Source organism: Schistocerca serialis, chromosome 9 (genome assembly GCF_023864345.2).
Source record: "Schistocerca serialis cubense isolate TAMUIC-IGC-003099 chromosome 9, iqSchSeri2.2, whole genome shotgun sequence".
Taxonomy (NCBI): Eukaryota; Metazoa; Arthropoda; class Insecta; order Orthoptera; family Acrididae; genus Schistocerca; species Schistocerca serialis.
In genome coordinates this window covers 382,877,786-382,903,547 of record NC_064646.1, presented here as the reverse complement: position 1 = coordinate 382,903,547, position 25,762 = coordinate 382,877,786, and the positions used below count along the sequence as shown (strand labels likewise).

General features: G+C 41.1%; 1 protein-coding gene across 1 annotated transcript in view; it reads left to right on the top strand.

Moving 5' to 3' along the window:
* The window catches only part of LOC126419625 (prisilkin-39-like), a 77,256-nt gene that overhangs the window by 30,368 nt on the left and 21,126 nt on the right, over window positions 1–25,762 (top strand). The window contains exons 4-5 of the mRNA XM_050086813.1: window positions 4,789–4,915; window positions 10,238–10,412. Of these exons, the coding sequence (XP_049942770.1) occupies window positions 4,789–4,915; window positions 10,238–10,412 (302 nt within the window). The remainder of the gene's footprint in view (window positions 1–4,788; window positions 4,916–10,237; window positions 10,413–25,762) is intronic.

The following is a 25,762-nucleotide window of genomic DNA, read 5'->3' as shown; positions in this document are numbered from 1 at the left end:
TGTTTTGGAAGGCCTCATCGACCGAAATCGATACCTTTCCTCAGTGCAGCACTCCGTGAAGAATGGGGCTGCAGTTCCCCAAAAAAACTTTTCAGTGAATGATTGAACGTATACTTATAAGATGGATATGCTTACAAACTTGTTGTTGTATATTTGCGCACGTGAGCGCGCGCGCTCTTGTGTGTGTGTGTGTGTGTGTGTGTGTGTGTGTGTGTGTGTGTGTGTGTCTGTGTATGTGTGTGTGTGCGCCTGTATTGCCCGTAGAATTTTTGGGCGTAGCATGTCTCGTAATAAAAATGACAAATTAATCCCCGTAAAAGTCTAATTATTTTTCATTTTAGAACCAACAACTAAGAAGTGGCAACACTGAAGGTCGGAAAATTAACAAGGAAATAATCTCACACTAAATAATATATAAAGCAGTGATGGAAGAATTAATACCGCTTGTGGGGAGACCACTTCAGGGTAAAAACAACTTTGTCGGTCGTTGAGCTGCGCGGGATGAGCCGAGCAGTCTGGGGCGCCACAGACGTGGACTGTGAGGCTGGTCCCGGCGGAGATTCGAGTCCTCTCTCGGGCATGGGTGTGTGTGTCTGTCCTTAGGATAATTTAGGTTAAGTAGTGTGTAAGCTTGGGGACTGATGACCTTAGCAGTTAAGTCCCATTTTTTCGGTCGTTGAGAATTAGGGCAACAAGTGGCTCAGTAGCGTAAAGATTGATTGAATTAATCTCATCACACGATAAATAATAGTAATAATTTAACATGACAGCGATAGAACTAGATAAAGACGAGAACAGAAAAATTCTATTACTGAATTAATGATGTAGTCAGTTACGTAAACTTGAACTAAAATCTATAATTTATAGAAACTATAATTCCATGATAAACGAAATACTATTTTTCATTCGGTGTTCATGATGCAAGTTAATGGCTTATTTCGAACATTTCTCAAATGTCAATGCTGTGCATTTTGTGAAGTGCGGTACACCCATGCCATAGAAGATTGATCTCTGTGGATCTCCTCTAAAAATACGAGTTAAAAGAACACACTTGAAAGGAAAAACAGGAAATGTTGGGCTTTGTAACTGATTTCAGAGAACTGTACTTAATACTATTTTTAAGGAAATGACAAACGACAGCTACACCACGGAAAAAAATGTGAAACGCAGGAACCATGCATGAATATAGCTACAGAATGAAATGCTGCTCTGTAACTGATACTCACACAACAATATGAAAACAAGCTGAATTATTAAACTAACGATAAAAATCAAACTGCAATCGAGTAAACCAAGGAACTACAACAATGAGGAAGATCTTAAAAGTTATTAGAAAGGGATTTAACATTCTAAGAAGATGTAACCAGTGGCTGATACGCTCGAGTATCTTGATTATTGTTTGATTTCCATTCCAGCATGATGGGGACTTTCATGAGCAAGTTCTGCTTCCTATCACAAGTTCTGGAATATAAATGGATTTTTACTAACACACTGTATACGCAAACATTCATTATGCAAAGGCATTTAACATTTAGGGAGGAGTCCGATACTGGCAGCTTGGGAGAGCGCATAAAGGATAAAAGGAACGTTTATGGTGAGGTGTTTTCTTTTCCTTTAAATCAGGGTTTCCTATAGCAAAGTGCAGTCCCTCTTTAGACACACCTTACAATATTTAAAATTTACGCCGGCCGGAGTGGCCGTCCGGTTCTAGGCACTACAATCTGGAACCACGCTACCGCTACGGCCGCAGGTTCGAATCCTGCATCGGGCATGGATGTGTGTGATGTCCTTAGGTTAGTTAGGTTTAAGTAGTTCTAAGTTCTAAGGGACTGATAACCTCTGAAGTTAGGTCTCATAGTGCTCAGAGCCATTTGAACCATTTAAAATTTTCTTCTATAATTCCTGGAAGAACGAAACTCACTAGGATGAATAAATCTTACTTCTTCAGTGGATGCATCCCGTTATGAAACGTGTTGCTAGGTTATAACGACGTTCGGGATCTAGATTCGAAACAGAAAAACCTCGTCTTCGAGTGGGAATACTCTTCGACGCTAATCTACGAAGACCTCATTCCATGAGTACCTCTCCCCTATTTTTCCAAACTTCACGCAGTTTCTCGTGAGCGTGTGATGAGAGGCGGCGCCTAGGGCCTGGGCCGTCGCAAGCCATGTCGCTTGCACTTTTTTCTCCGGCACACAAGGCTGCGCCAGTAGCGCGACCGCCGGTGTTTTCAGTGTTGAAACCCCGAGTCGCTACAAATGCCGACGTCGGCAGCGTTGATGGGTATAAAACAGCCGCCGCCACGCACCTCCTCACTGTCAGCACTCAGCCCTCAGTCGATAAGCACAATGTCTCGCGTTCTCTCACTGGTGAGTTCTACACTTCCACTAACACTCGTCTCTCTCTAAGCTAAAAGCTGCCGCATTTCGTACTACAGTGTTGTTCAAATGCCTCTGAGTCTCAGCTCCCCTAATGGTTTACTCTGGACAAATTATTTAATAGTGACGAGGTTTTAGAAGAACAAAGAAAGTGTCAGTATAAATGCAGGATTAAATTACAAATCGCCAGTTACAGTGCTTTTGAAATGAAAAATGAAACGGTTCTCACATTAATACTCACAGCAGTTTTCACTTGCACAGCTTCTATTCTTATTTCTTTCGAGGAATGGTATAAAACTGAGGCAGTCTGAATGACTTTTCACCCATAGACAATGACAAGAGTATAAAGTATACCTCGCATTTACCAGACATAAGCAATTCATGCATTAATAAGATGAAAGCAGTTAATCTTCGTTGGGTGACTTGTTTCGCTGCAACTACGAAATTTGAATTGCTCCAATAGCTCAGTTGGGAGTTTAAGATTACAGCAAAAATAAAAACACAATTTAACTAGCTTAAATTTTACGTAGCACCTTCTCGGTTGTTTAACTCATAGATCGAACATTTTTCTTTTCATCCATACACTTCATTTGTCAACATCCAGCCAGCGAACACTAAGTTTTAAACATGGCTGTGTGGTCAGCAACCGTTTACAAATTAAAGTTAAAGCAGTTACAGCCCTCTGTCGACCGAGGCTGTAATTGTTTTAACTATGCTCTGACAAAGACTTTCATGCAATTAACGTTGTTAATTTTAGGAGTAAATATTAAATAATTAACTAACAACAAATATTAAGTAATTAATTAACAACGTTAATTTTGTGTAAATTTTCTTGCTTTTTGCACAGTATTCTTTTTTCGACTCTGTTTATGTTTGACAGGATTAATCTTCAGCTTTTGAAGGGCTTTGACACTTTCTCATCCATCTCATTATTTTTTTATTACAGTCACGTATACTTTTAGTTTTCTTGTAGTAGCTTTACTTACACTGAATTTTAAGATTTATGTTTCCGAACTACTGAAGTTTGCAGTACCTGTGTATTAACTTGCACATTCCTTTAAAAGAACTCCAAAATTATGTAGAATTTTTTATTCTAATCCAAAAATTTCACCACGCTTCTCGATTGCACATTAAAATGCCAAATACCCAGCCAAAAATTAGGCAGGAATCATCTACTTTACTACACATCACGCTTTTCAATAATCACAGTTACCTTCCAGGTGGAAGTACACAAACGATATTAATATTTGATCCACAATTTTCGGTAATTATAGGCCATTTGTTACTGTCTCAATGACATTTAAATCCAAGTTTGGTCAAACGCAGTTCAGTGGAGCCTTTTAACAATGTTACAAATATTTTCCCAACCTTCCGTGCTCGGAGAAACTGATCATCTCCATACAGATACACATGCGCGTACATACCTGCATCTACTGTACAGGCTGCCCAAAACATATAATGGCAAATTATACATCCTGTCGGAGTACCCTAAACCTGATACTTCGTAATTAGAAACTAATATCTGGATTTTTATCGATTTAAATGACTTACATCTTACAGCAGCAGGCCAAAGCGATTCTCGCGTCACAGTGCACGCATTACAACGGCTCATAAAATTTTTTCCTCACTCTCTCAAATATCCTTACTGTCTGTTGCACAGTGAGAATGGCAAATGGGACCCCGCCACATAGCCTCTTTTCAGTTTCTACAAGAGTTTCACACAGTAACGATTCACACATTGGCTTTAACACAAATGTTACTGCCCATCTTCACAGTACAGATGACTGGGTATTATTTTTAGAGGCAGAACTTCAGGCGCTAATACAGTAGCGTGTGACGTTTAGAAACTCCTGTAGTCCTCGAATTGTTGCACAGAACATCTTAAACCCCCCTCCCCCCCCCCCCTCTCCTCACCTTTCTCAGTCGTTCAATGATCGTTTCTGACCATTGGTTTCTTGTCTCCAAGTATTCAGCTTAGATCATCTTCAGTCTGTATAATTTTCATCCGAAGATGCATAAAGATTTAGGGCAACCTGAATATTAAGTGAACGTTTGTATTACATATTGTCAAAGAAAGCGAAATTTAATCGGTGATTACGCACGTAATTTTCTCCTTCTTCTACAAACTCGAGGGTTCGCCTCCACTGCTGCAGTTTTCCTCGTGACACTTCTCGTGCAGGAGAAGCCCTGTGCACTTGTTGTAACGAAAAGACTCTGGAGAGAGTCTCTTAGAGATATTTCATATTATTTCAATTTGTCATTTCGTCACAGTTCAGAGGAATAGAATAATCTGTTACGTTGTTCAGATTACGAAACCAGATGTCGACAAAGATATTACTTTAGAATGCACATAGACGCTCCTCAGTCACATATCTCGAGACCTACACGTGCTGCATTTATGGTGTTGCAGGTGTGCCTTCTGGCGGTGGCCTGCCTGGCCCTGCTGTGTGGCTGTGAGGCCTCCTACCCCCTGGCCGTCTCACACGGACACGGGTACTACCCGTACAGCTACAAGTACCCTGGTTACGGGTACCACGGTGAGTGACATCTTTTCACGTCCTATTCTGTTATCATCTGTAGCATTCAAGACTCAGCTCAGTACAACTGTATGAGATTAGATAAAATTGTATATCGTACCGAGATTGGAACGCTGGACTGTAGCCCGCATCCCTGCCTTGCAGCGCGCCACTAGACACGCCATCCGGACACGTCTCACTGACAGACTAAACACATCGACTTGTCATGATCGCCTCTCGTTTCGTTCGGAACAGCAGTAAGGCGCACCCACTAATCTGTGGAATCAGCATCTTCGAAAGTAAGGAAGTAGTGGCTTCGTGACTCATTTCAATTTCTGACAGAAACTTTCGCGTCCTCTCGTCAGTACCTATTTTCTGTCCTCCATGAAAGGTTTTCCCGCTTAGCGCACGTTGAAGCTTTGAATTGAGAGATTTAGTATACTTTTAAGGCGCTGTATAGGCAGTGAGCAGAAGGGGGATTTAAATCACTGTCCTATCAACCAGATAAAGTTTTTCCTTGATTTCTCTAAATCACTTAAGTCGAATGCAGGGATGCTTCCTTTCGAAAAAAAAACAGCTGATTCCTTCCCATTTTTGACACTTCCAAGTATTATCAACCGTCTCTGATGATCTTGTTGTCTAAGGGACGTTAAACCACTATTTTCCTTCCTTCCTTTCAAGCCGTAATAACATTTTACTGTCTGTCTGAATTAGTGTGTGTAACTTTCTTAAGGCGCTTTAATAGGGATTTTTGGAACACATTTTTTTCTGTTCAAATCTTCTCGGGCTTCCATCCTGGTGGCTGCGTCGAAAATCCGCGACGTTTCGATGAGTGTCATTCTCATCATCTTCTGGCGAAGTCTTTGCCAGAAGATGATGAGAATGACACTCATCAAAACGTCGCGGATTTTCGACGCAGCCACCAGGATGGAAGCCCGAGAAGATTTTATCAGCAGTATCCACCGGGAAAGCCTACATTCACACATTTTTTTCTGCTTATGAATTCCAAATGGTTTTACTCATATTATCACATTTCATTCTGAATATGTACCTCCAGAGGAGCAACCCTATATTTCTAACCGGTGCTATTATCGACCATTATGCATCTACATCTGTACTCCGCAAGCTACATTGCGGTGTGTGCCGGATGGTGCTTTGTACATCACTGCCATTTCCCTCCTTTCCTGTTTCAGTCACGGATGGTTCGGAAAATGACTGAATGCCGGACAGCCTCCATGTGTGCTCGAATCTTCACAGTCCTTTCGCGATAAAGACGTATGAGGAAGAAATACGTTTGTTGACTTCTCTAGAAACGCGTGCTATCGGAACCTAAAAAGTAACCCACGCCGTGATAGAGAACGTCTCTGTTTCAACGTCTGCCACTGGAATTGGGTGATCGGCTGCGTAACGCTTTCGTACTTATTAAATTAATCTATCACGAAACTCGCTGCTCTTCTTTGGATCTCTAGCAATCCTATCTGGTCAGGATCCCACACTGATGAGCAATATTCAAGTGTTCGTTGAACGAGGGTTTTGTGCATAACCTCCATTGCAGATGAACCACATACCCTGAGAATTCATGTAACGATTCTTCGTCTCGCATCCGCCTTTCCAGCGATTAGTTTTGTGTGACCGTTCCATCTCGAACTGCTCCGTCTGCATATTCCTGGACATTTCGTGGAAGGAACTGCTTCCGGTGAATGTTCTACAACCGCGTAACCATACAGTAATGGATCTTCGGTGTATGTATACGCAGTACGTTACATTTGTTTACGATGTCAGTTACCACTCACTGCACCAAGGGTCGATCCCCTCTGGTCCTACTACCTTTCGCTACAATTTTCTAGCGTTGCTACTTCTCTGTACACAACAGCATCATCCTTCGAAAAATCTCATGGAACTTCCAACGTTGCTTACTAAGAGATTTATATTTACTGAAAGTCACTTCTTCATCTGAATAGCCCGCATCTCGTGGTCGTGCGGTAGCGTTCTCTCTTCCCACGCCCGGGTTCCCGGGTTCGATTCCCGGCGGGGTCAGGGATTTTCTCTGCCTCGTGATGGCTGGGTGTTGTGTGCTGTCCTTAGGTTAGTTAGGTTTAAGTAGTTCTAAGTTCTAGGGGACTGATGACCATGGATGTTAAGTCCCATAGTGCTCAGAGCCATTCATCTGAATACCCGTCTCTGAAACAATGACAGGCTGCGTTTTGTTTGCTCGAAACTCTCCAATTTAGACTCATAGCTGGTCTGATATTCCTTACGTTCTTAATTTGCTCATTATGCGTCAGTGTGGAACTGTATCAAATACCTTACGGAAGTCAAGGAACACTGCATCTACCTGGGTGCCGGTATCTCCTGTTTTCTGGGTCTCGTGGACGCACAGAGGAAGCTGAGTTACACATGATCTTTTTTTTTCCGAAAGCCATGCAGTTTCTTTCAGAGCAGATTTTCGTTCCCTGTGTCCAGTCTTTCCTTGTGTATTTTTATCTACCACACCAATCGTTCTCCGCTGGTGTTACGTTACCATATATTCTCACATGCTACAACTTTAGAACCGTATAAGCTTTCATCAAAAGGCGCAAGATTCCGAGAAGTGTTAAAAGTTATTCCGTACAGAACTTTATTTTTTCTGCCAGTGTGTTAGTAGTAACACTTAAATACGGCATTTACGTTGCTAATACGTATTGTAGTTTGGACTACTGACTATATTTCAAGAAGAATCAAAACGTCAATGAAATATCCGATTAACAGGCTAGCATAGCTGTCCGTTTACTACTCTCCTCGTTGACCAAGCTCCTTGACAGCTGTGTGAAAGAGTCGATTTTGAAAGCGTAGAGCTGCATTTTGTAACGTATTTGACAGGACCGTAGGTAAAGTCTCGGTGGATCAGTTCTAATGGAGAGTCATTGTTCGTGCCTTCATTGACGAACGTGTAGTGTAATTACTATATTTCAACGCTTTCTCGATTTACAGTAATTAATAACCGACACACTAGCACTGTATTTCTGCTCACATGCAATTTCATGTTTTTAGCAATGCGCACATGCAACTTAACGATTACATTAATGAACTATACGTTGTTTTGAATCATTAAGAACGATAGCAAACTTACGAGCTCTTACACAAAACCTGAGCTAATCCAGTCATGAGTGCCCAATTAGTATAGTTTTTTATACCTATATTCCTTTGGTCACCGTACGATAAAGCAGACTTTGCGTACAGGAACTAGTAAACCGATAAAAACTGAAGAAAACGTTTACAACACATTCCCTCGGTACTTGGAGGAATATAAACGTATTATAATTTGAAATACACAATGTTGATTTTCACAACATTCAGTAGTTGCTAAGTTCATATAACATCGCTAACTGTGTCAATACTCATTTATACTGTTCTGACCTTAACAGTTTTATACTTTCAATATGTATTATGTCGTGTATGGTCCGTTTGTTTATAGCCTCTTTGTGTGTTTTATTACGGTTGTGTTATTCATATAATCTATATAGTCGTAAAATGGTAACATACTCTATGAACTCTCGCTGATATTGTGTGACCTGTCTTTTCAGTCGTATGTTGTGTGAGAGTAGCCTAGAAAGCCGACAGCCGGTTGATAAGGAAATATAAAATAAATTTTCAGGTTTTAAAAACTGGTACTTGTTGAAAAAACCTGATCTGCTGGGAATGTATATCTTAAAAACATATTCCACATCGAAGTTCTGACTGGAACTGTATACTACAATACTAAACCTTAGACACTTGGAGATAAGCTCGTTGTAGAACGCAAATGATGAAGTCAAACGAAAACGTAAATGGCTGATCGTAATACTGTCGTGTGTAAATAAGTGCCAATGGTGTTAAACTTACCGGCTGTAAAAATAGTCGACCTTTAATTTTCGTCTGGCTGATCAGCCACAGGAAAATTTCGTTGCTAGAGCCTTGTCGTAATGTCTGTTTTTCACGAGCGGCTTCTGCTTAAACATTTGCCGGAATTCTTTTTTTCCAGCCTTCTCTAACAGAACTAGCCTAGGCTCTTCGATCCCCTACTCAAATCATGCCGGCTTTATTCGCCCATATGCGAGCATTATTTTACATTTATTTGTATTTAGAGTCATGTATCAGTCACTGACAGCAGATCATACGAAGGTCTCTCTGGAATTCGTAGCAGAATTATGATGATGTCACCAACTTCACACAACTTCGTCTTCTGCCAACAGCCTCATAGGGCTATAGATGAAATCCACCAAGTTATTTACCTACAGTACATCGTAAACAGCAGCGGCCGTATGACATTACCTTGAGGTACTTAGGACGTTAACCTCGCTTTGGTTGATGGCCCCACATGAAGAATGACATGAGTTTCCGATGTTTTGTTTACTAAGTGACAGAGCAGAACTGTATCGAAAGCTGTTTGGCAGTCGCGAAACATGGCATCAAGCCAAGCTCAGTTATCTGCTGCGTTGTGGATCGCATGAACGAACAGGGCAGATTTCACACGATGGGACATTGCAGAAACAATGTTAATTTCTACACAGCTGTTTCTCACTCTTCAGAAAAGTAATTATACGCAAACAGGGTATATTCTCCGCAATTTTATAGCGAGTCGATATCAGCAACATAGGCCAATACTTTTGTGAGTCGTTATACTACCCGCACGTACATCGGAATGTTGTTCCAGCCATGTATCTTGCCTTGTTGTCACAATCTATGGTAAAACTGATACTACTATAGTAACATATGGTCCTACCGTCGTTCTTCAATCAAGTGATTCGAATTATTTTTCAAGTCCGTGTTCACCTGTTTCTATATCTGTAATTTTCTCATACGCATCACAATCAAATATGCATCATTCGTCAGATATCGACTTCTGAGGATGCCATAACGTGGAACTCGTCTGGTGTTGGCTGACTGATTGCCTGTCGAGACCTCTTTCGTTTACAATCCCGGAACTAAACACAATATTAATTAGGCTTCAAACACTTCATGTTGTATATTAGGTTGTGATGTAATTTAATACCGAACGCCAACGGAAACATTCAGCACACTCTTCATCTGCCTTTATACATCTACATATCAGAAGTCGACTTCTATTATTTCTGCTTGTGTGTGTGTGTGTGTGTGTGTGTGTGTGTGTGTGGCTTGAAACTCGTAAAGTTGCAGAGGGAATACCTTTTATTGACGGAGACCATAAACAACACATCTCATCTCCACTTCGTTCCATGCACACTACTGTATCAATCAGATAGTCTCTGTTTGCATTAGTTTTTAGCTTATTGTTGATATTTTTGAAGGTAAGAGTGTCTGATACATTGAAGTGAAGTTGTTTGAAGCACGTGATGTATGTTGCAGGCTACTCGTCCCAATACGGTTACCCTGGCTGGGGCTACAAGGGGTACCCTGGGTGGGGACACCACGGCTACTCTGGATACGGCTACCATGGCTACGGTAACCACTACGGCTACCCCGGATATGGCTACCATGGTTACCACGGCTACGGTAACCACTACGGTTACCCTGGACACGGGTACGGCCATGGCTACAGCCACTGGTGATGAACAGCGACTCGACCCTCATTTTCTCCTCATTCTTATGCAACCGATCACTCCTTTTCTACAACACCACCACGCTCAAACGCCCCTTTTTTCTCTAAACCTTTCATCTAAAACCTATAAAATCTAATCACCCCGATCCGACTCATCATCCACAAGCTATTTAATAAAAGCACATGTCTAAAAAAATACTTGTATTATTTGTACCTATCTAGTAGTCGTCTAATTAGCTTCTGCGTAGAATACAGTAGGTGTTTATGGCGTATTATTAATTATTCATTGGGCATTTACAAGACGAATATTAGAAAAGAGAGTACACCGTAAAACAAGACACATTCAGCATTACATAATACAAAATTTTTCTCATTAAGCCTAGTTTTTTTAAGCCAGTCAGTGACAGTGTCCGAGGGTTTATTCATTTATATCTTCAAACTTTCTCGTGGTGATTCATAGTTGCGTCCTGAAGATATAGTGATTACTTGTCAGCATTGCTGTTTCTTGATGCAGAGATTCCAGGTACGATTTCAGGTGGCTACATCGAAATTTTCAGCGTCTTGAGGCCCAATGAGAAGTAAAGTAAGTTAGCAAAATGAGGAGCAAAACTAATGAGAAAACTAAAGAAATTCCGTCAAACTGAAAAGTTACAGTCAGGCTAACAGCCACACTAATTTTAAACGATTTACTATCAGCATTAAAAATGAAAATATAACTTTTAAAGCAACACAAGAAAATATATTTCTTGTGCGTATGCATGACAAAATCAGCACTCTGTGAACATAATTTATTTAAACATTTTTTTCAGTATGTTTGGGGTTCCTTTTGATAGAGATAGCGCTAGACATATATCTTAAGAAGAATAGACCACTAACTGCCTATATTTTGCTTTTCTTTATTGATCTAAACGTATTTCAGAGAGGAAGCACCGAAGTCGGGGCTCACAATTTTAAATGAGGCTTTTTATTATGGTTTAGTGAAACAGACGCATCCTAATTTGTAAACAGTCTCCTCACTGTTTCTTCATTGTGTATACCCTATTCTGTTATTTATTACCTATATTTTTCAACTTACCTATTGTGCTGTATGTGTGATAAAGATAATTCAATGTAGATGATTTTTAAAATGGATCCTGAAGATGGAGCTTCAATTAGCAAATACTAGTAGGTCTACGATAAATCAAAATACAAACGATTCATGAACCTTCATCGATTAAGAAAGTTGCAAAAGAGTACATCTGTAACAAATATCTCCGGATATAGAGTGTCCGCACTTTGCTTCCTTGGAACGCTGTGCTTCAGATGTGGACTTATTGAGCTTATTCCTCAATTTCATGTTAGTCTTCCTTCTTAGGTCTTCAACAGTCAAGCTGGTTAGCAGCAGTCCGCAATTCATTTCTGCCTTCGGATCTCCTCTTGAGAGCGGTATAGGTTTGCTCTATGCCCTGGTTGACGTGATCTAGTCTTGGTCCGCCTCTTGTATTTTCCCCTTCCACTATCACTTCAGTCACACTTCTAATGATACCATCATGTTTCAGCAGATGGCCACCCATGTGTTCCTTCTGTGTTCGATTACCTTCCTCCACTCTGTTGGCCACTTCATAGTTTGACATGGTATCTACCAAGAAAATCTTGAGCACCACTTCTCGGAGGCTGTTATTTCATGTTTTCCTGCTTCTTCGAGTGTTCATGTTTCGCTTCCGCACATTCCAAACAAATGTCTTTATTAGGTCTTTCTTGAGCTCTTCTCTTGTTAAAAGCAGCATTTGCCTAGTGGGTTCGGCTTGCGTCATCCTTGACCTTCCGTCTGATGTAGTTTTACTCCACTGGTAGGCAAAGGATTCGTCGGACTCATATCGCTCATTGTTAAGTGAGTAAAGAGGAACGCTATTTTATCTGCTACGACTAAGATTTTTGTTCTAATTTATTTATTTTCATATCATTCGAAGAACTGAGGCTGGTATCCACCAGCTCCAGAACCGCTTCTAATTGTTCTGCTTCTTCACGTAACACTGTGATATCATCGGCAAATCTCAGCATGTCTGTTTTCTTGCCATTCAACAGAAGTCAGTAGGCAGGGTAGAGTATGCTAAGTTTTTGGCACAGAAAGCGGTAAAATGTGCTGCTGTAAAACTTTTTGATAAATTACCAGATAAATAAAATGTCTGACAGATAGCAGTAATATATTCAAAAATAAATTGAAATCGTATCTCGTTGACAACTCCTTCTATTCCATAGATCAATCATTGAATAGGAATAAATAAATTTCTAGGCGTAATATATGCTTTTTGTGCCATTTAATGGAATGGGGTAGGTAATAAAAATTTTAAGCTTAAAAAAATAAAAGAAAGCCTTGATTCACGTGCGTATTTCTTATTCATCTGACACGTTTCACACGATAACGGTTACCGTGAGAATGATGAATGGAACACGAAACTAACTAAACTAACATTAATTTTAATGTGTCCTATAGTTCCTGTTTTCTTCCTAGCTTCATCTATTGCCTTCTGAAAGTATCCATCGAATCAGACCGAAGAGTAAGCAGCCCTGTCGTACACCCAACGTAATAGCAGCTTCTTTTTGACGTTCTCCACACCTTACTAAAGCCACCTCTTCTCTATACAGTCTCTGCACTGCTCTTCTGTCTTGATGCTTTATGCTAAACTCTCTCAACATCTCAGAAATTTGTCGCCAGTCTCACCTGTCAAATGCTTTTTCTAGGTCGATGAAGGCAAAGTCTAAAGCCGAACTTGTCTTCCGTGATCACTGTATCTATCCTGCCTTCGATCCGCTTTAGAATGAACACGGTCAAGCTATTCGAAGAATGTTATTCACATCTCTTTGCACATGCTTTCTCTGGTATAGCCGTTGTGATAAATTTTTAAAGACTGTTGGGAGCTCCACGATATTGTGTATAAATCATTTGATATGGAACAGTTCCTCAATAGCTGTTCTCCAGCAGCCTTGATGATTTCTGCTGATATATCATCCAGTAGTTTTCCCAGGTTTCAGCTGCCTGACTGCAAGTTCAAACTCATCGCCCTCTTCTTCCCCATCGATTTTGTCAGCGTTCTCCCGTGACAAACCTTCATTATCTCCTGCAGACAGTATACACAGGTATTGTTTCCACTTTTCTACTGTGTCTTCCTGCTCATATAATACTACTCCATCTTCATTTTGCACTCCACTGCGTTTTATTTGTATATTTCCAAATAGCTATTTAACTGATTTATAGACACATTCCAGCGTGCCTTCAATGATCATTTCATTCTTCTCTTTGTCATTTCCCCGCCAAAAGTTGTTATTTAGCCCTTTTGATTCTCGGCTGATTTCATTTCTCAATGTTCTATGTTGATTTTCTCCTCACTCAGTGTTGTCTTGTTTCAGTTCACATCTTAAATTTATCTTTGTTATTATACTTTCTGTGAGCCGCTCATTTTTATGCTTTGGCTTCTGTCTCCCAGCTATTTGTTGTCAAGGTAAATACTTGATAGTAAAACGGTGCTTCGGCTCAAGGGAGTTTTCTTCGCCTACCTCTTTATACTCTGGTAAATAGAAGCTTTTAGTTGTGTTGTGCAATCTAATTTCCTGGATAGAAAGTCTCTCACCACTTCTTATTATTGTATCTTTCACATTTCTGTCGTTAATCGTGTCATTACTTCCCTTTCTACTCCTCTTAATCACTTTCGACTTGATTTTAATCACCCTCAAACAATATTCAAAATGGTTCAAATGGCTCTGAGCACTTTGGGACTTAGCATCTATGGTCATCAGTCCCCTAGAACTTAGAACTACTTAAACCTAACTAACCTAAGGACATCACACAACACCCAGTCATCACGAGCCAGAGACAATCCCTGACCCCGCCGGGAATCGAACCCGGGAACCCGGGCGTAGGAAGCGAGACCGCTACCGCACGACCACAAGCTGCGGACTCAAACAGTATTAAGCATTTTGTTGATTCTGTTTCTCAGTTCTGAGACTTGCTTACTTTCGGCCACAATAGCTATTGTCGTCTGGGAATATTGTCATTGATTCACATATTTCTAATGGAACTTCCGCGCAGTAGCTAAACACGAAAGAGCCGATTAGCTTACACTTTACCTTACACTCATCTTAACACCCAGTTGTATTCCTTCATCTTCCACTTGCATTGTTCTTACTTGCCTTTTGCAAAAAAAGTGTATAACACGTGTTTGTCTCCGTTCATTACTTTCACTTTTTTCTCGTCTCAGAATTTCGAACACATTACTGCACTTTATTGAGGTGACCTCTGTCTCTAAGTACACAAATGCTACATGGTACCACTATTTTTTTTATAATTCCCTCTTCCATTACGAGCCACTATTTAATGTGTTTACTTTGTGCAAAACGTTTCGAGACTTCCGTCATTGCTGCTTCCGCGCAGTAGCTAAACACGAAAGAGCCGATTAGCTTACACTTTACCTTACACTCATCTTAACACCCAGTTGTATTCCTTCATCTTCCACTTGCATTGTTCTTACTTGCCCTTTGCAAAAAAAGTGTATAACACGTGTTTGTCTCCGTTCATTACTTTCACTTTTTTCTCGTCTCAGAATTTCGAACACATTACTGCACTTTATTGAGGTGACCTCTGTCTCTAAGTACACAAATGCTACATGGTACCATTATTTTTTTATAATTCCCTCTTCCATTACGAGCCACTATTTAATGTGTTTACTTTGTGCAAAACGTTTCGAGACTTCCGTCATTGCTGCTTCCGCGCAGTAGCTAAACACGAAAGAGCCGATTAGCTTACACTTTACCTTACACTCATCTTAACACCCAGTTGTATTCCTTCATCTTCCACTTGCATTGTTCTTACTTGCCTTTTGCAAAAAAAGTGTATAACACGTGTTTGTCTCCGTTCATTACTTTCACTTTTTTCTCGTCTCAGAATTTCGAACACATTACTGCACTTTATTGAGGTGACCTCTGTCTCTAAGTACACAAGTGCTACATGGTACCATTATTTTTTTTATAATTCCCTCTTCCATTACGAGCCACTATTTAATGTGTTTACTTTGTGCAAAACGTTTCGAGACTTTATGCCCTGTCGTTCTGCACATATCAATCGCAACATTGAAGATCAGTTTGCATCTGAACGATGTTTTTACGGTGTCTTAATGGATACCACTGTTTCTCATTGCTAGGCGAGAGCTAACACTCAGTAGCATTACTGTTGATTGTGTTTGTAGTGTGCGGCGATGAAAGGTCATTAAAGTTAAGGAAACTGTAAAATATGAATGATGTGACGTTTGAGAAACCATCAAGGAAGAATGTGGCGAGTCTTAGTGGGTATCGGCTGTGCTGCAGAAGTTTACAACTTTTTTCTTCCCTCAGAAGAGCTGAAACACCATTTTCATGATTTTCTCCAGTACTTCATCATACCCATTTTTGAGGGTTATTGTCCTTATTTAGCGGAATTACGCGTGGCGTGTGATCTGCAACATATCTGAACACGTCGTACACTGAAGTACGAATGAAACGATAAATTAAAAAAAAATTGAGAGTATTTCCCCTAGCGGATATCGGAAACACCACAGCACATGGTTAGGCTTAATAACCAAACCTTAGCATCCAACAATGTGTAAACAGAAATGTTATGAAAGAAAGAGGTAACGAAACCAGAAAATCTCTTCCCTATTGGCAATGCAATTGATTAATGATGTAATTAAGTTAAGCCATCACACATACTTGAGAGACCATTTACGTGTAACATCATCGATACACGAAAAACATGTATAACAAGTAAATTAGTGATCGCCACATCAACACCTACATTATTACACAATTACAGTGGATTGAGTAAATGCATTACATGCAAAAGCCGAACTTTTTTTTAAAGTAGAGAATATCGAGTAAAAAACGTAAGACATACCTCTACTCTTAAGCCTCATCCATTCGCCACACCATTTCCGTTATTTTACATTTTGGCTGTTTAAAAATTATTAAACGTCTTCAAAAGCACATTTTATTCATAACAGTCGTCCATGTTACAGACAATACCAAAGAACATCATTTATTATAAGTGCTGTGAGATGTAAGGAGCAAAAAGACTAACAAAGATGGTATCATACTGAAAAATCGAATAGCAATAAATCTCACCATGACTTAAAAGTAATGAATTTCACTATAACAATCTACTCTTCAAGTGACGTAGAGTGAACAGAAAATTACTGATGATGGTGATTTAACCATGAAACTACAGAGGAGAAAACAGACGAAGTGTTTGCAACAGCCGACCAGAGTGGCCGAGCGGATCTAGGCGCTACAGTCTGGAACCGCACGACCGCTACGGTCGCAGGTTCGAATCCTGCCTAGGACATGGATGTATGTGATGTCCTTAGCTTAGTTAGGTTTAAGTAGTTCTAAGTTCTAGGGGACCTCAGAAGTTAAGTCCCATAGTGCTCAGATCCATTTTTTTGTTTGCAACAAGGCGCACCCACAGAAACCATATTGTTTATCCTCAGGCACAGACCAATAACGAGGAAGTTTGTGAATGTTGATATTGTTCTGTATATTTTTAGTATTATCACTGTTTGCGTCCGATATGCAAACAATTCACTTCACTCGGTGTTTAAATTTGTCAAGGAATCCTAATCTACGTTGGTCGGCGTGTCTAGTTTAATTATTTCATAACTGGACGGAAAAAATTAAATGAGCGTATGGCATCGTTGGCCGGAAGGCCCCATCCGGGGAAGATCGGCCGCCAAGTGCAAGTCTTATTTCATTCGACGCCACATTTGGCGACTTGCGCGCCGGTGACGAGGATGAAATGATTATGAGTACAACACAACACCCAGTCCCTGAGCAAAGCGGAGAAAATCTCTATCCTGGCTGGGAATCGAAACCGGGCCCACTTGCATGGGAAGCGAGAACATTACCACCCTGCTAAGCAGGTGGACAACGGGACAGTATTTGTTGATGAATCACAGTTAAGCATATTATTTCTAATATTGTTACTTATTTTACTAACCAAATTAATTAGCATACTGTCTGCTTTCAGAAATGCATCATCAGTTGAAGATGCAGTTTACCATTTCTTGCATGAACAATATATGTCGTTGGTTACGTTTTATGGCTTTCAGCTATGTGACATGTAGATAAATAAACTTCAGGTTCACTGTTATTATTGTCACAGGAAACAGAAAGTCACTATGCCAAGGCTCAAGAGGATCTTGTAACTCAAGGGAACTTAAAGCGTTCTTTAGGGATGTCTACATGACCCACGTCTTTTTGCATTATACATTAACTACGAGTGAAAATATGAGATAGCTTCATACTTGTCTTGCATGCCATTGATAGAGGCATAACTGTCAGGCATGCAGATAAAATCCACTATAACAAAGCAAATAACATATTAGTCTACTTCTAGTATCTTTCTCAATTCGAAAGTTCTTAGTAATTTTGACGTCTAGATACAATTCTTTTACTTTATCCAATACAGTGTCATTTCCGACTTCCATGTTATTCTCATTTCACGTATTCCTCTGCACCTTCATCTTTGCTCTGTTTACTCTTAATTCATATTCTGCCCTAACTATGCCATTCATTCATTTTGATTCTGATAACTGCGAAATACTACACTCATGAGCAAACGAAAACTTGAAGTTAGCACCGTTAAATAGACTTCCACAGGGAACAGCAACAGTCGGCCGAGATACAAGCAGCAACAGGGAAGTAACCGAGTTGGTGTCACTTCGCTCTCAACTCCAGGCAATGATGGCTTCGGTTACACAGCTTGGAGCTGCAGTGGATGGGCATCACTGTTTTGGGCCGGCCGTGGGGATCCAACGGACGTCCAGCTCGTCTTATTCCGGCGACTGGCCCGCACTGGCGGTCAGCCCAGTTACTGATCCTAATGAGGTGGACCCCTCAGCAGTGGTCGAGTGGGAGGCCTTGGGGCGTGGCGAGCCGACCGTAAGGCCTCCCCAATTAGTCAGTCAAACAACAATGTAAGTTTAGACCAGATATGGCTTGAATTCAAGGAAACAGTATCGATAGCAGTTGACAGATTTATACCAAATAAATTAACAAACGACGGAGCTTATCCTCCTTGGTAAACAAAACGGGTCAGAACACTGTTGCAGAAACAACGAAAAAAGCATGCCAAATTGAAACGAACGCAAAATCCGTAAGATTAACGGTATTTTACAGAAGATAGAAATTTAGCCCGAACGTCAGTGAGAGATGTTTATAGTAGTATCCACAACGAAATTTTGTCTCGAAACCTGGCAGAAAATCCAAAGATATTCGGGTCGTATGTAAAGTATGCTAGCGGGAAGACACAATCATTGCCTTCTCTGCCCGATAGCAATGGAAATATTATCGATGACAGTGCTGCTAAAGCAGAGCTACTAAACACAGCCTTCCGAAATTCCTTCACCAAAGGAGACGAAGTAAATATTCCACAATTCGAATCAAGAACAACTGCCAACATGAGTAACTTACAAGTAGCTATTCTCGGGGTGGTGAAGCAACTTAAGTCACTTAATAAAAGCAAATTTTCCGGTCCAGACTGAATACCAATTACTTTCCTTTCAGAGTATGCTGATGCAATGGCTCCATAGATAACAATTATATACAACAGCTCGCTCGACGAAATATTCGTATCCACATACGGGAAAGTTGCACAAGTCGCACCAATACTCAAGAAAGGCAGTAGGAATAAGCCACTAAAATACAGGTCCATATCATTAACGCCGATATGCAGCAGGATTTTGAAACATATATTGTGTTCAAATATTATGAATTATCTCGAAGAGAACGGTCTATTGACACATAGTCAACACGGATTTAGAAAACATCATTTTTGTGAAACAAGACTTGTTCTTTATTCAAAAGAAGTGTAGAGTTCTGTTGACAAGTGATTTCAAATTTATCCCGTATCTGTAGATTTCCAGAAGGCTTTTGGCTCTGTGCCTCAGAAGAGGCGTGCAGTCAAATTGCGTGTGCTGTGTAACACATGTACCTGCACGTGCAGTACTGCAACACGGTGTGGAATCCTTAACAGATAAAATTAAGAGAGTACATCGAGAAAGTTCAAAGAAGAGCAGCATGTTTTGTAGTATCGAGAAATAGTGTCAGTGCTGTGACCTTGCTCGTGAATTCCTGTCAAAGAGGTCACAGTTCATAGTAATCGACAGAAAGTCATCGAGTAGAATGATAGTGATTTCTGGCGTTCCCAAAGGTAGTGTTATAGGGCCAATGCTGTTCCTCATCAATATAAACGATTTTGGACACAGTCTGAGCAACCGTCTTAGGTTGTTTGCAAATGATACTGTCGTTTATCGTCTAGTAAAGTCATCAGAAAATGAAAACAAATTGCAAAACTATTTAGAAAAGATATTTGTGTGGTGCGAAAATTGGCAAATTTACCCCAAATAATGGAAAGTGTGACGTAATCCTCAAGAGTGCTAAAAGGAATTCGTTCAATTTAGGTTAAACGATAAATCCATCAAATCTAAAGGGTGTAAATTCAAGTAAATATCTACGAATTACAATTACGAACAACTTAAAGGGGAGAGAATGCGTAGAAAATGTTGTGGGCAAAGCAAACTACAGACTGCGTTTCATTGGCAGAACATTTAGAAAACGCCGCAGATCTACTAGAGAGACTGCCTACACTGTGCTTGTCTGTCCTCCTTTTGAGTACCAGATAGTATTAACTGAGTACATCGAGAAAGTTCAAAGAAGACCAGCGCGTTTTGTATTATCGAGAAATAGGGAATACAGGATTTGGGATGGACACCATTAAAGCAAAGGCGTTTTTCGTTGCGGCGGGATCTTCTCGCGAAATTTCTATCACCAACTTTCTCCTCCGAATGCTAAAATATACTGTTGACGCCGACTTACATAGGGAGAAACGATGAATAAGGGAAATCTTATCTCGCACTGAAAGATATAGGTGTTCGTTTCCCCCGCACGCTGTTCGAGATTACAATAATAGAGAATTATTGGGGAGGTTGCAGAGTATCCACGTAGATGTTGATGTAGATGTTTTGGTGCGTGACTACTTAAAGCATCATCAAACCTTGAATTGGCAGTCTCCGTTACAGTCGAGCACTGCGTGGACTATTTGACCGGTGTCTGCGCTTCTGACCGCAGGGTCCCGACGTATGGGACACTCAGTCTCTTAGGACATACATGCTTTCGCATGTGCCACAACTTCTATGGTGCACGCGACTCAGGGAAAAATGAAATGGCTGGCCACAGTATTGTGTATAACTCACCAAGTCTATGCTCGTTAGCTGCAAGCGGTGAACGATGTCGCCGCTTTCCGAAGAAGACACCGTTCCACACAAGCATATCTGCTCATCACGCCTCACAGGGCACGGAGAACAGCATGGGTCCTCGAACAGTGACTGACTGATGAGTAACGCCTTTAGTTGGTAAACGATAATGAAACGGTACGACTGCTTCAAAAACCTCATGTGGAGACGCGACCCCCCTGACCAAAGTGCACATTTCTGGTAAGTTCTCTTATGGGGCAGTTTACGTGGCAGACACGATACGAGTGCCAGCCATCGCCTCTCAACGACGAACGGAACAACATCCAGTCCGAACGCCTGAATGCGTTTGCTCGCCCACAGCGCTCTGAAGGTGACCTGTACCTCCAGCAAGACACTATCTTATATCCCCCGGATCGTCTGAAAATGATTTGAGGAACCGTTCATGGACATGGGAGTGATTGTGTGCCCTCCTCTATCTCCCTATGTCTGTCGAACGAACGCAGGACGCTATCGAGCCAGCTGTGCCCTCCTTGAACTAATTTCGGTGAGCTGTGTGCAGCACTGATGTGATCACGGATGAGAACTGCTCCCCAATGCTTTCGTTGTCGATACGACAACGAGCCACAGCCGGAGTCAGTGCGACAGATAGTGCCACACTCCTACACTCCACTACGTAGGTTATTCTCATTCAGCTGATCGAGACTGATAACGTCGTGTCGTTCACAGTTTTGTACTGAAATGCTATTTTTCGGTACTAGGTGAGAACAAACACATATCGCAGATTACTAAGATACAATCATACGAAGCCTCTTCGCAAATACGTGATTGGGTTTATTAGTGCACTCATGCTCATAAATTAAGAATAATTGCAGAATGTGGTGTCACACAACGTGGCACTACACAAAGTTGGCGCTAATAGCACAGGCACATAGGGAACACACACGACGCAGATCTGTAAGTCCACGGTATTGGTGACAAGTTGAGAAAACCGTCGCGAAACACATATCCCACAAAAAGTCACTGTTTCCTGCGAATGTACCCCGACATCAGTATGGGATATGATCACCATGCACACGTACACAAGCCGCACAACGGGTTGGCATACTCTGGATCAGGTGGTCGAGCAGCTGCTGGAGTATAGCCTCCCATTCTTGCACCAGTGCCCGTCGGAGCTCCTGAAGTGTCGTAGCTGTTTGAAGACGTGCAACGATACGTCGACCGAGAGCACCACAGACGTGCTCGATGGGGTTTAGGCCTGGAGAACAGGCATGCCACTCCATTCGCCTGATATCTTCCGTTTCAGGGTACTCCTCCACGATGGCACCTCGGTCGGGCCTGGCCTTATCATCCATCAGGAGGAAGGTGGGACCCACTGCACCCCTGAAAAGGCGGACATACTGGTGCAAAATGGCGTCCCGACAACCCTGACCTGTTACAGTTCCTCTGTCAAAGACATGCAGGGGTGTACGTGCACCAGTCATAATCCCATACCACGCCATCAAACCACGACCTCCACACAGGTCCCTTTTGAGGACATTAAGGGGTTGGTATCTGGTTCCTGGTTCACGACAGATGAAAATCCGGCGAGAATCACTGTTCATACTATACCTGGACTCGTCCGTGAACATAACCTGGGACCGCTGTTCTAATGACCATGTACTGTTTTCTTGACACCACGATTTACGGGCTCTACTGTGACCAGGGGTCAGTGGAATGCGCCTTGGAACTCTCCGGGCGAGTAAACCATGTCTGTTCAGTCGTTTGTAGACTGTGTGTCTGGAGACAACTGTCCCAGTGGCTGCGGTAAGGAACCGAGCAAGGCTACCTGCAGTACTCCGTGGCAGTCTGCGGGTAGTGATGGTGAGATGTTGGTCTTCTTGTGGTATTGTACACTGTGGACGTCCCATACTGTAGCGCCTGGACACGTTTCCTGTCTGCTGGAATCGTTGGCATAATCTTGAGATCACATTTTGTGGCACACGAAGAGCCCGTGCTACGACGTGCTGTGTTTGACCAGCCTCCAGTCGTCCTAGTATTCTAACCATCATAACGTCATAAATATGTTTTCTTGAGCCATTTTCAACACACATACTAAATTGGTGATCCCTCGATGTCTCAGAACATGTCCTACCAACCGATCTCTTCTTCTAGTCAAGTTGTGCCACAAGCTCGTCTTCTCCCCAATTCTATTCAATACCTCCTCATTAGTTACGTGATCTACCCATCTAATCGTCAGCATTCTTCTGTAGCACCACATTTCGAAAGCTTCTATTCTCTTCTTGTCTAAGCTATTTATCGTCCACGTTTCACTTCCATACATGGCTACACCCCACACTAATACTTTCAGAAACGACTTCCTGACATTTAAATCTATACTTGGGAGAGCCAGTCATGACAAAACTCTACCATCTGGTGATAGTCATGACAAAACTCTACCATCTGGTGAGCAAGATGTATGAGACAGGCGAAATACCCTCAGACTTCAAGAAGAATATAATAATTCCAATCCCAAAGAAAGCAGGTGTTGACAGATGTGAAAATTACCGAACTATCAGTTTAATAAGCCACAGATGCAAAATACTAACGCGAATTCTTTACAGACGAATGGAAAAACTGGTAGAAGCGGAACTCGGGGAAGATCAGTTTGGACTCCGTAGAAATGTTGGAACACGTGAGGCAATACTAACCTTACGACTTATCTTAGAAGAAAGATTAAGAAAAGGCAAACCTACGTTTCTAGCATTTGTAGACTTAGAGAAAGCTTTTGACAATGTTAACTGGAATACTCTCTTACAAATTCTGAAGGTGGCAGGGGTAAAATACAGGGAGCGAAAGGCTATTTACAATTTGTACAGAAACCATATAGCAGTTATAAGAATCGAGGGACATGAAAGGGAAGCAATGGTTGGGAAAGGAGTGAGACAGGGCTGTAGCCTCTCCTCGATGTTATTCAATCTGTATATTGAGCAAGCAGTAAAGGAAACAAAAGAAAAATTCGGAGTAGGTATTAAAATTCATGGAGAAGAAGTAAAAACTTTGGGGTTCGCCGATGACATTGTAATTCTGTCAGAGACAGCAAAGGACTTGGAAGAACAGTTGAACGGAATGGACAGTGTCTTGAAAGGAGGTTATAAGATGAACATCAACAAAAGCAAAACGAGGATAATGGAATGTAGTCAAATTAAATCGGGTGATGCTGAGGGAATTGGATTAGGAAATGACACACTTAAAGTAGTAAAGGAGTTTTGCTATTTAGGGAGTAAAATAACTGACGATGGTCGAAGTAGAGAGGATATAAAATGTAGACTGGCAATGGCAAGGAAATCGTTTCTGAAGAAGAGAAATTTGTTAACATCGAGTATAGATTTAAATGTCAGGAAGTCGTTTCTGAAAGTATTTGTATGGAGTGTAGCCATGTATGGAAATGAAACATGGACGATAACTAGTTTGGACAAGAAGAGAATAGAAGCTTTCGAAATGTGGTGCTACAGAAGAATGCTGAAGATAAGGTGGGTAGATCACGTAACTAATGAGGAGGTATTGAATAGGATTAGGGAGAAGAGAAGTTTGTGGCACAACTTGACTAGAAGAAGGGATTGGTTGGTAGGACATGTTTTGAGGCATCAAGGAATCACAAATTTAGCATTGGAGAGCAGCGTGGAGGGTAAAAATCGTAGAGGGAGACCAAGAGATGAATACACTAAGCATATTCAGAAGGATGTAGGTTGCAGTAGGTACTGGGAGATGAAGAGGCTTGCACAGGATAGAGTAGCATGGAGAGCTGCATCAAACCAGTCTCAGGACTGAAGACCGCAACAACAACAACAACAACTCGATGTTAACAAATTTTCCTTCTTCAGAAACGCTTTTCTTGCCATTGCCAGTCTACATTTTATATCCTTCGACCATCATCAGTTATTTTTCTCCCCAAATAGCAAAACTCCTTTACTACTTTAAGTGTCTCATTTCCTAATCTAATTCCGTTAGCATCACCCGACTTAATTAGACTACATTCCATTATCCATTATCCCACATAAGCAACGGAAATATGAAGTCACATTCACAGAGTCAAGCCAGGCATACAAAACATAAAGTCAAAATCTTAGTTATAAAATGATGCGACTGCTGTCTGAAAAGCACACAGTGTACGAGTTTGAGGTAGAATTCATCGAGTAATCACGGTTAATAACATGAATTTGACTAGACACCTATATAGTAAAATGATACAAACCCAACTGTAAGCGTATGTCCGTAGTGTAAGACACGAACTTATTTGTTAGTGATAAAGTGGTCCATATATTCAGAATTTATCATTTTTGTATTATAAAAAATGTTCATATGTGTGTGAAATCTTACGGGACTTAACTGCTAAGATCATCATTCCCTAAGCTTAGATACTACTTAACCTAAATTATCCTAAGGGCAAACACACACACCCATGCCTGAGGGAGGACTCGAACCTCCGCCGGGACCAGCCGCACAGTCCATGACTGCAGCGTCCAAGACCACTCGGCTAATCCCGCGCGGCTTTTGTATTATATTTCTGTATTCAGCTGATTTCTTTAAAATGTTTCATTTCACCAACTTAAACTGGCAGTTCGAGGGTTACAATGTGCATTTTCTAGTAAATGAGCTTTATTATTCGTTTATCGCCTGCAACCAAAGATGAACTCTTGACATTCTCTTTACTTATGGCAGTAGACACTCTTATGTCGCTGGGTGCTTTATGATGTATCATAGAACCGCTCTATTGTCGTTGAACTGAGATGGCTGAGGAAACGGCTACGTCTGTATTTCAAATTTAATGACGTTTAGCTGAAAAATTGCAACATTCTAAACTCAACTCCAGACAACAGTTTTACATCCTTGAAATTCGTTGAATAATTCAAGGAAAACTTTAGGAATGGTTTACAAGGGATATCTTGGTCAAAACACGGAAGTAATTTGCTAACAATAAGCACCTGCTGGACCGACAAATTTGGAGAGCCAAAACGCACATTTATTGAAAATTCCACTTTCCACAAATATAACGTGTACTAAGCCGTCTGTATAATACTTAATTTGTCCCATCGTAAA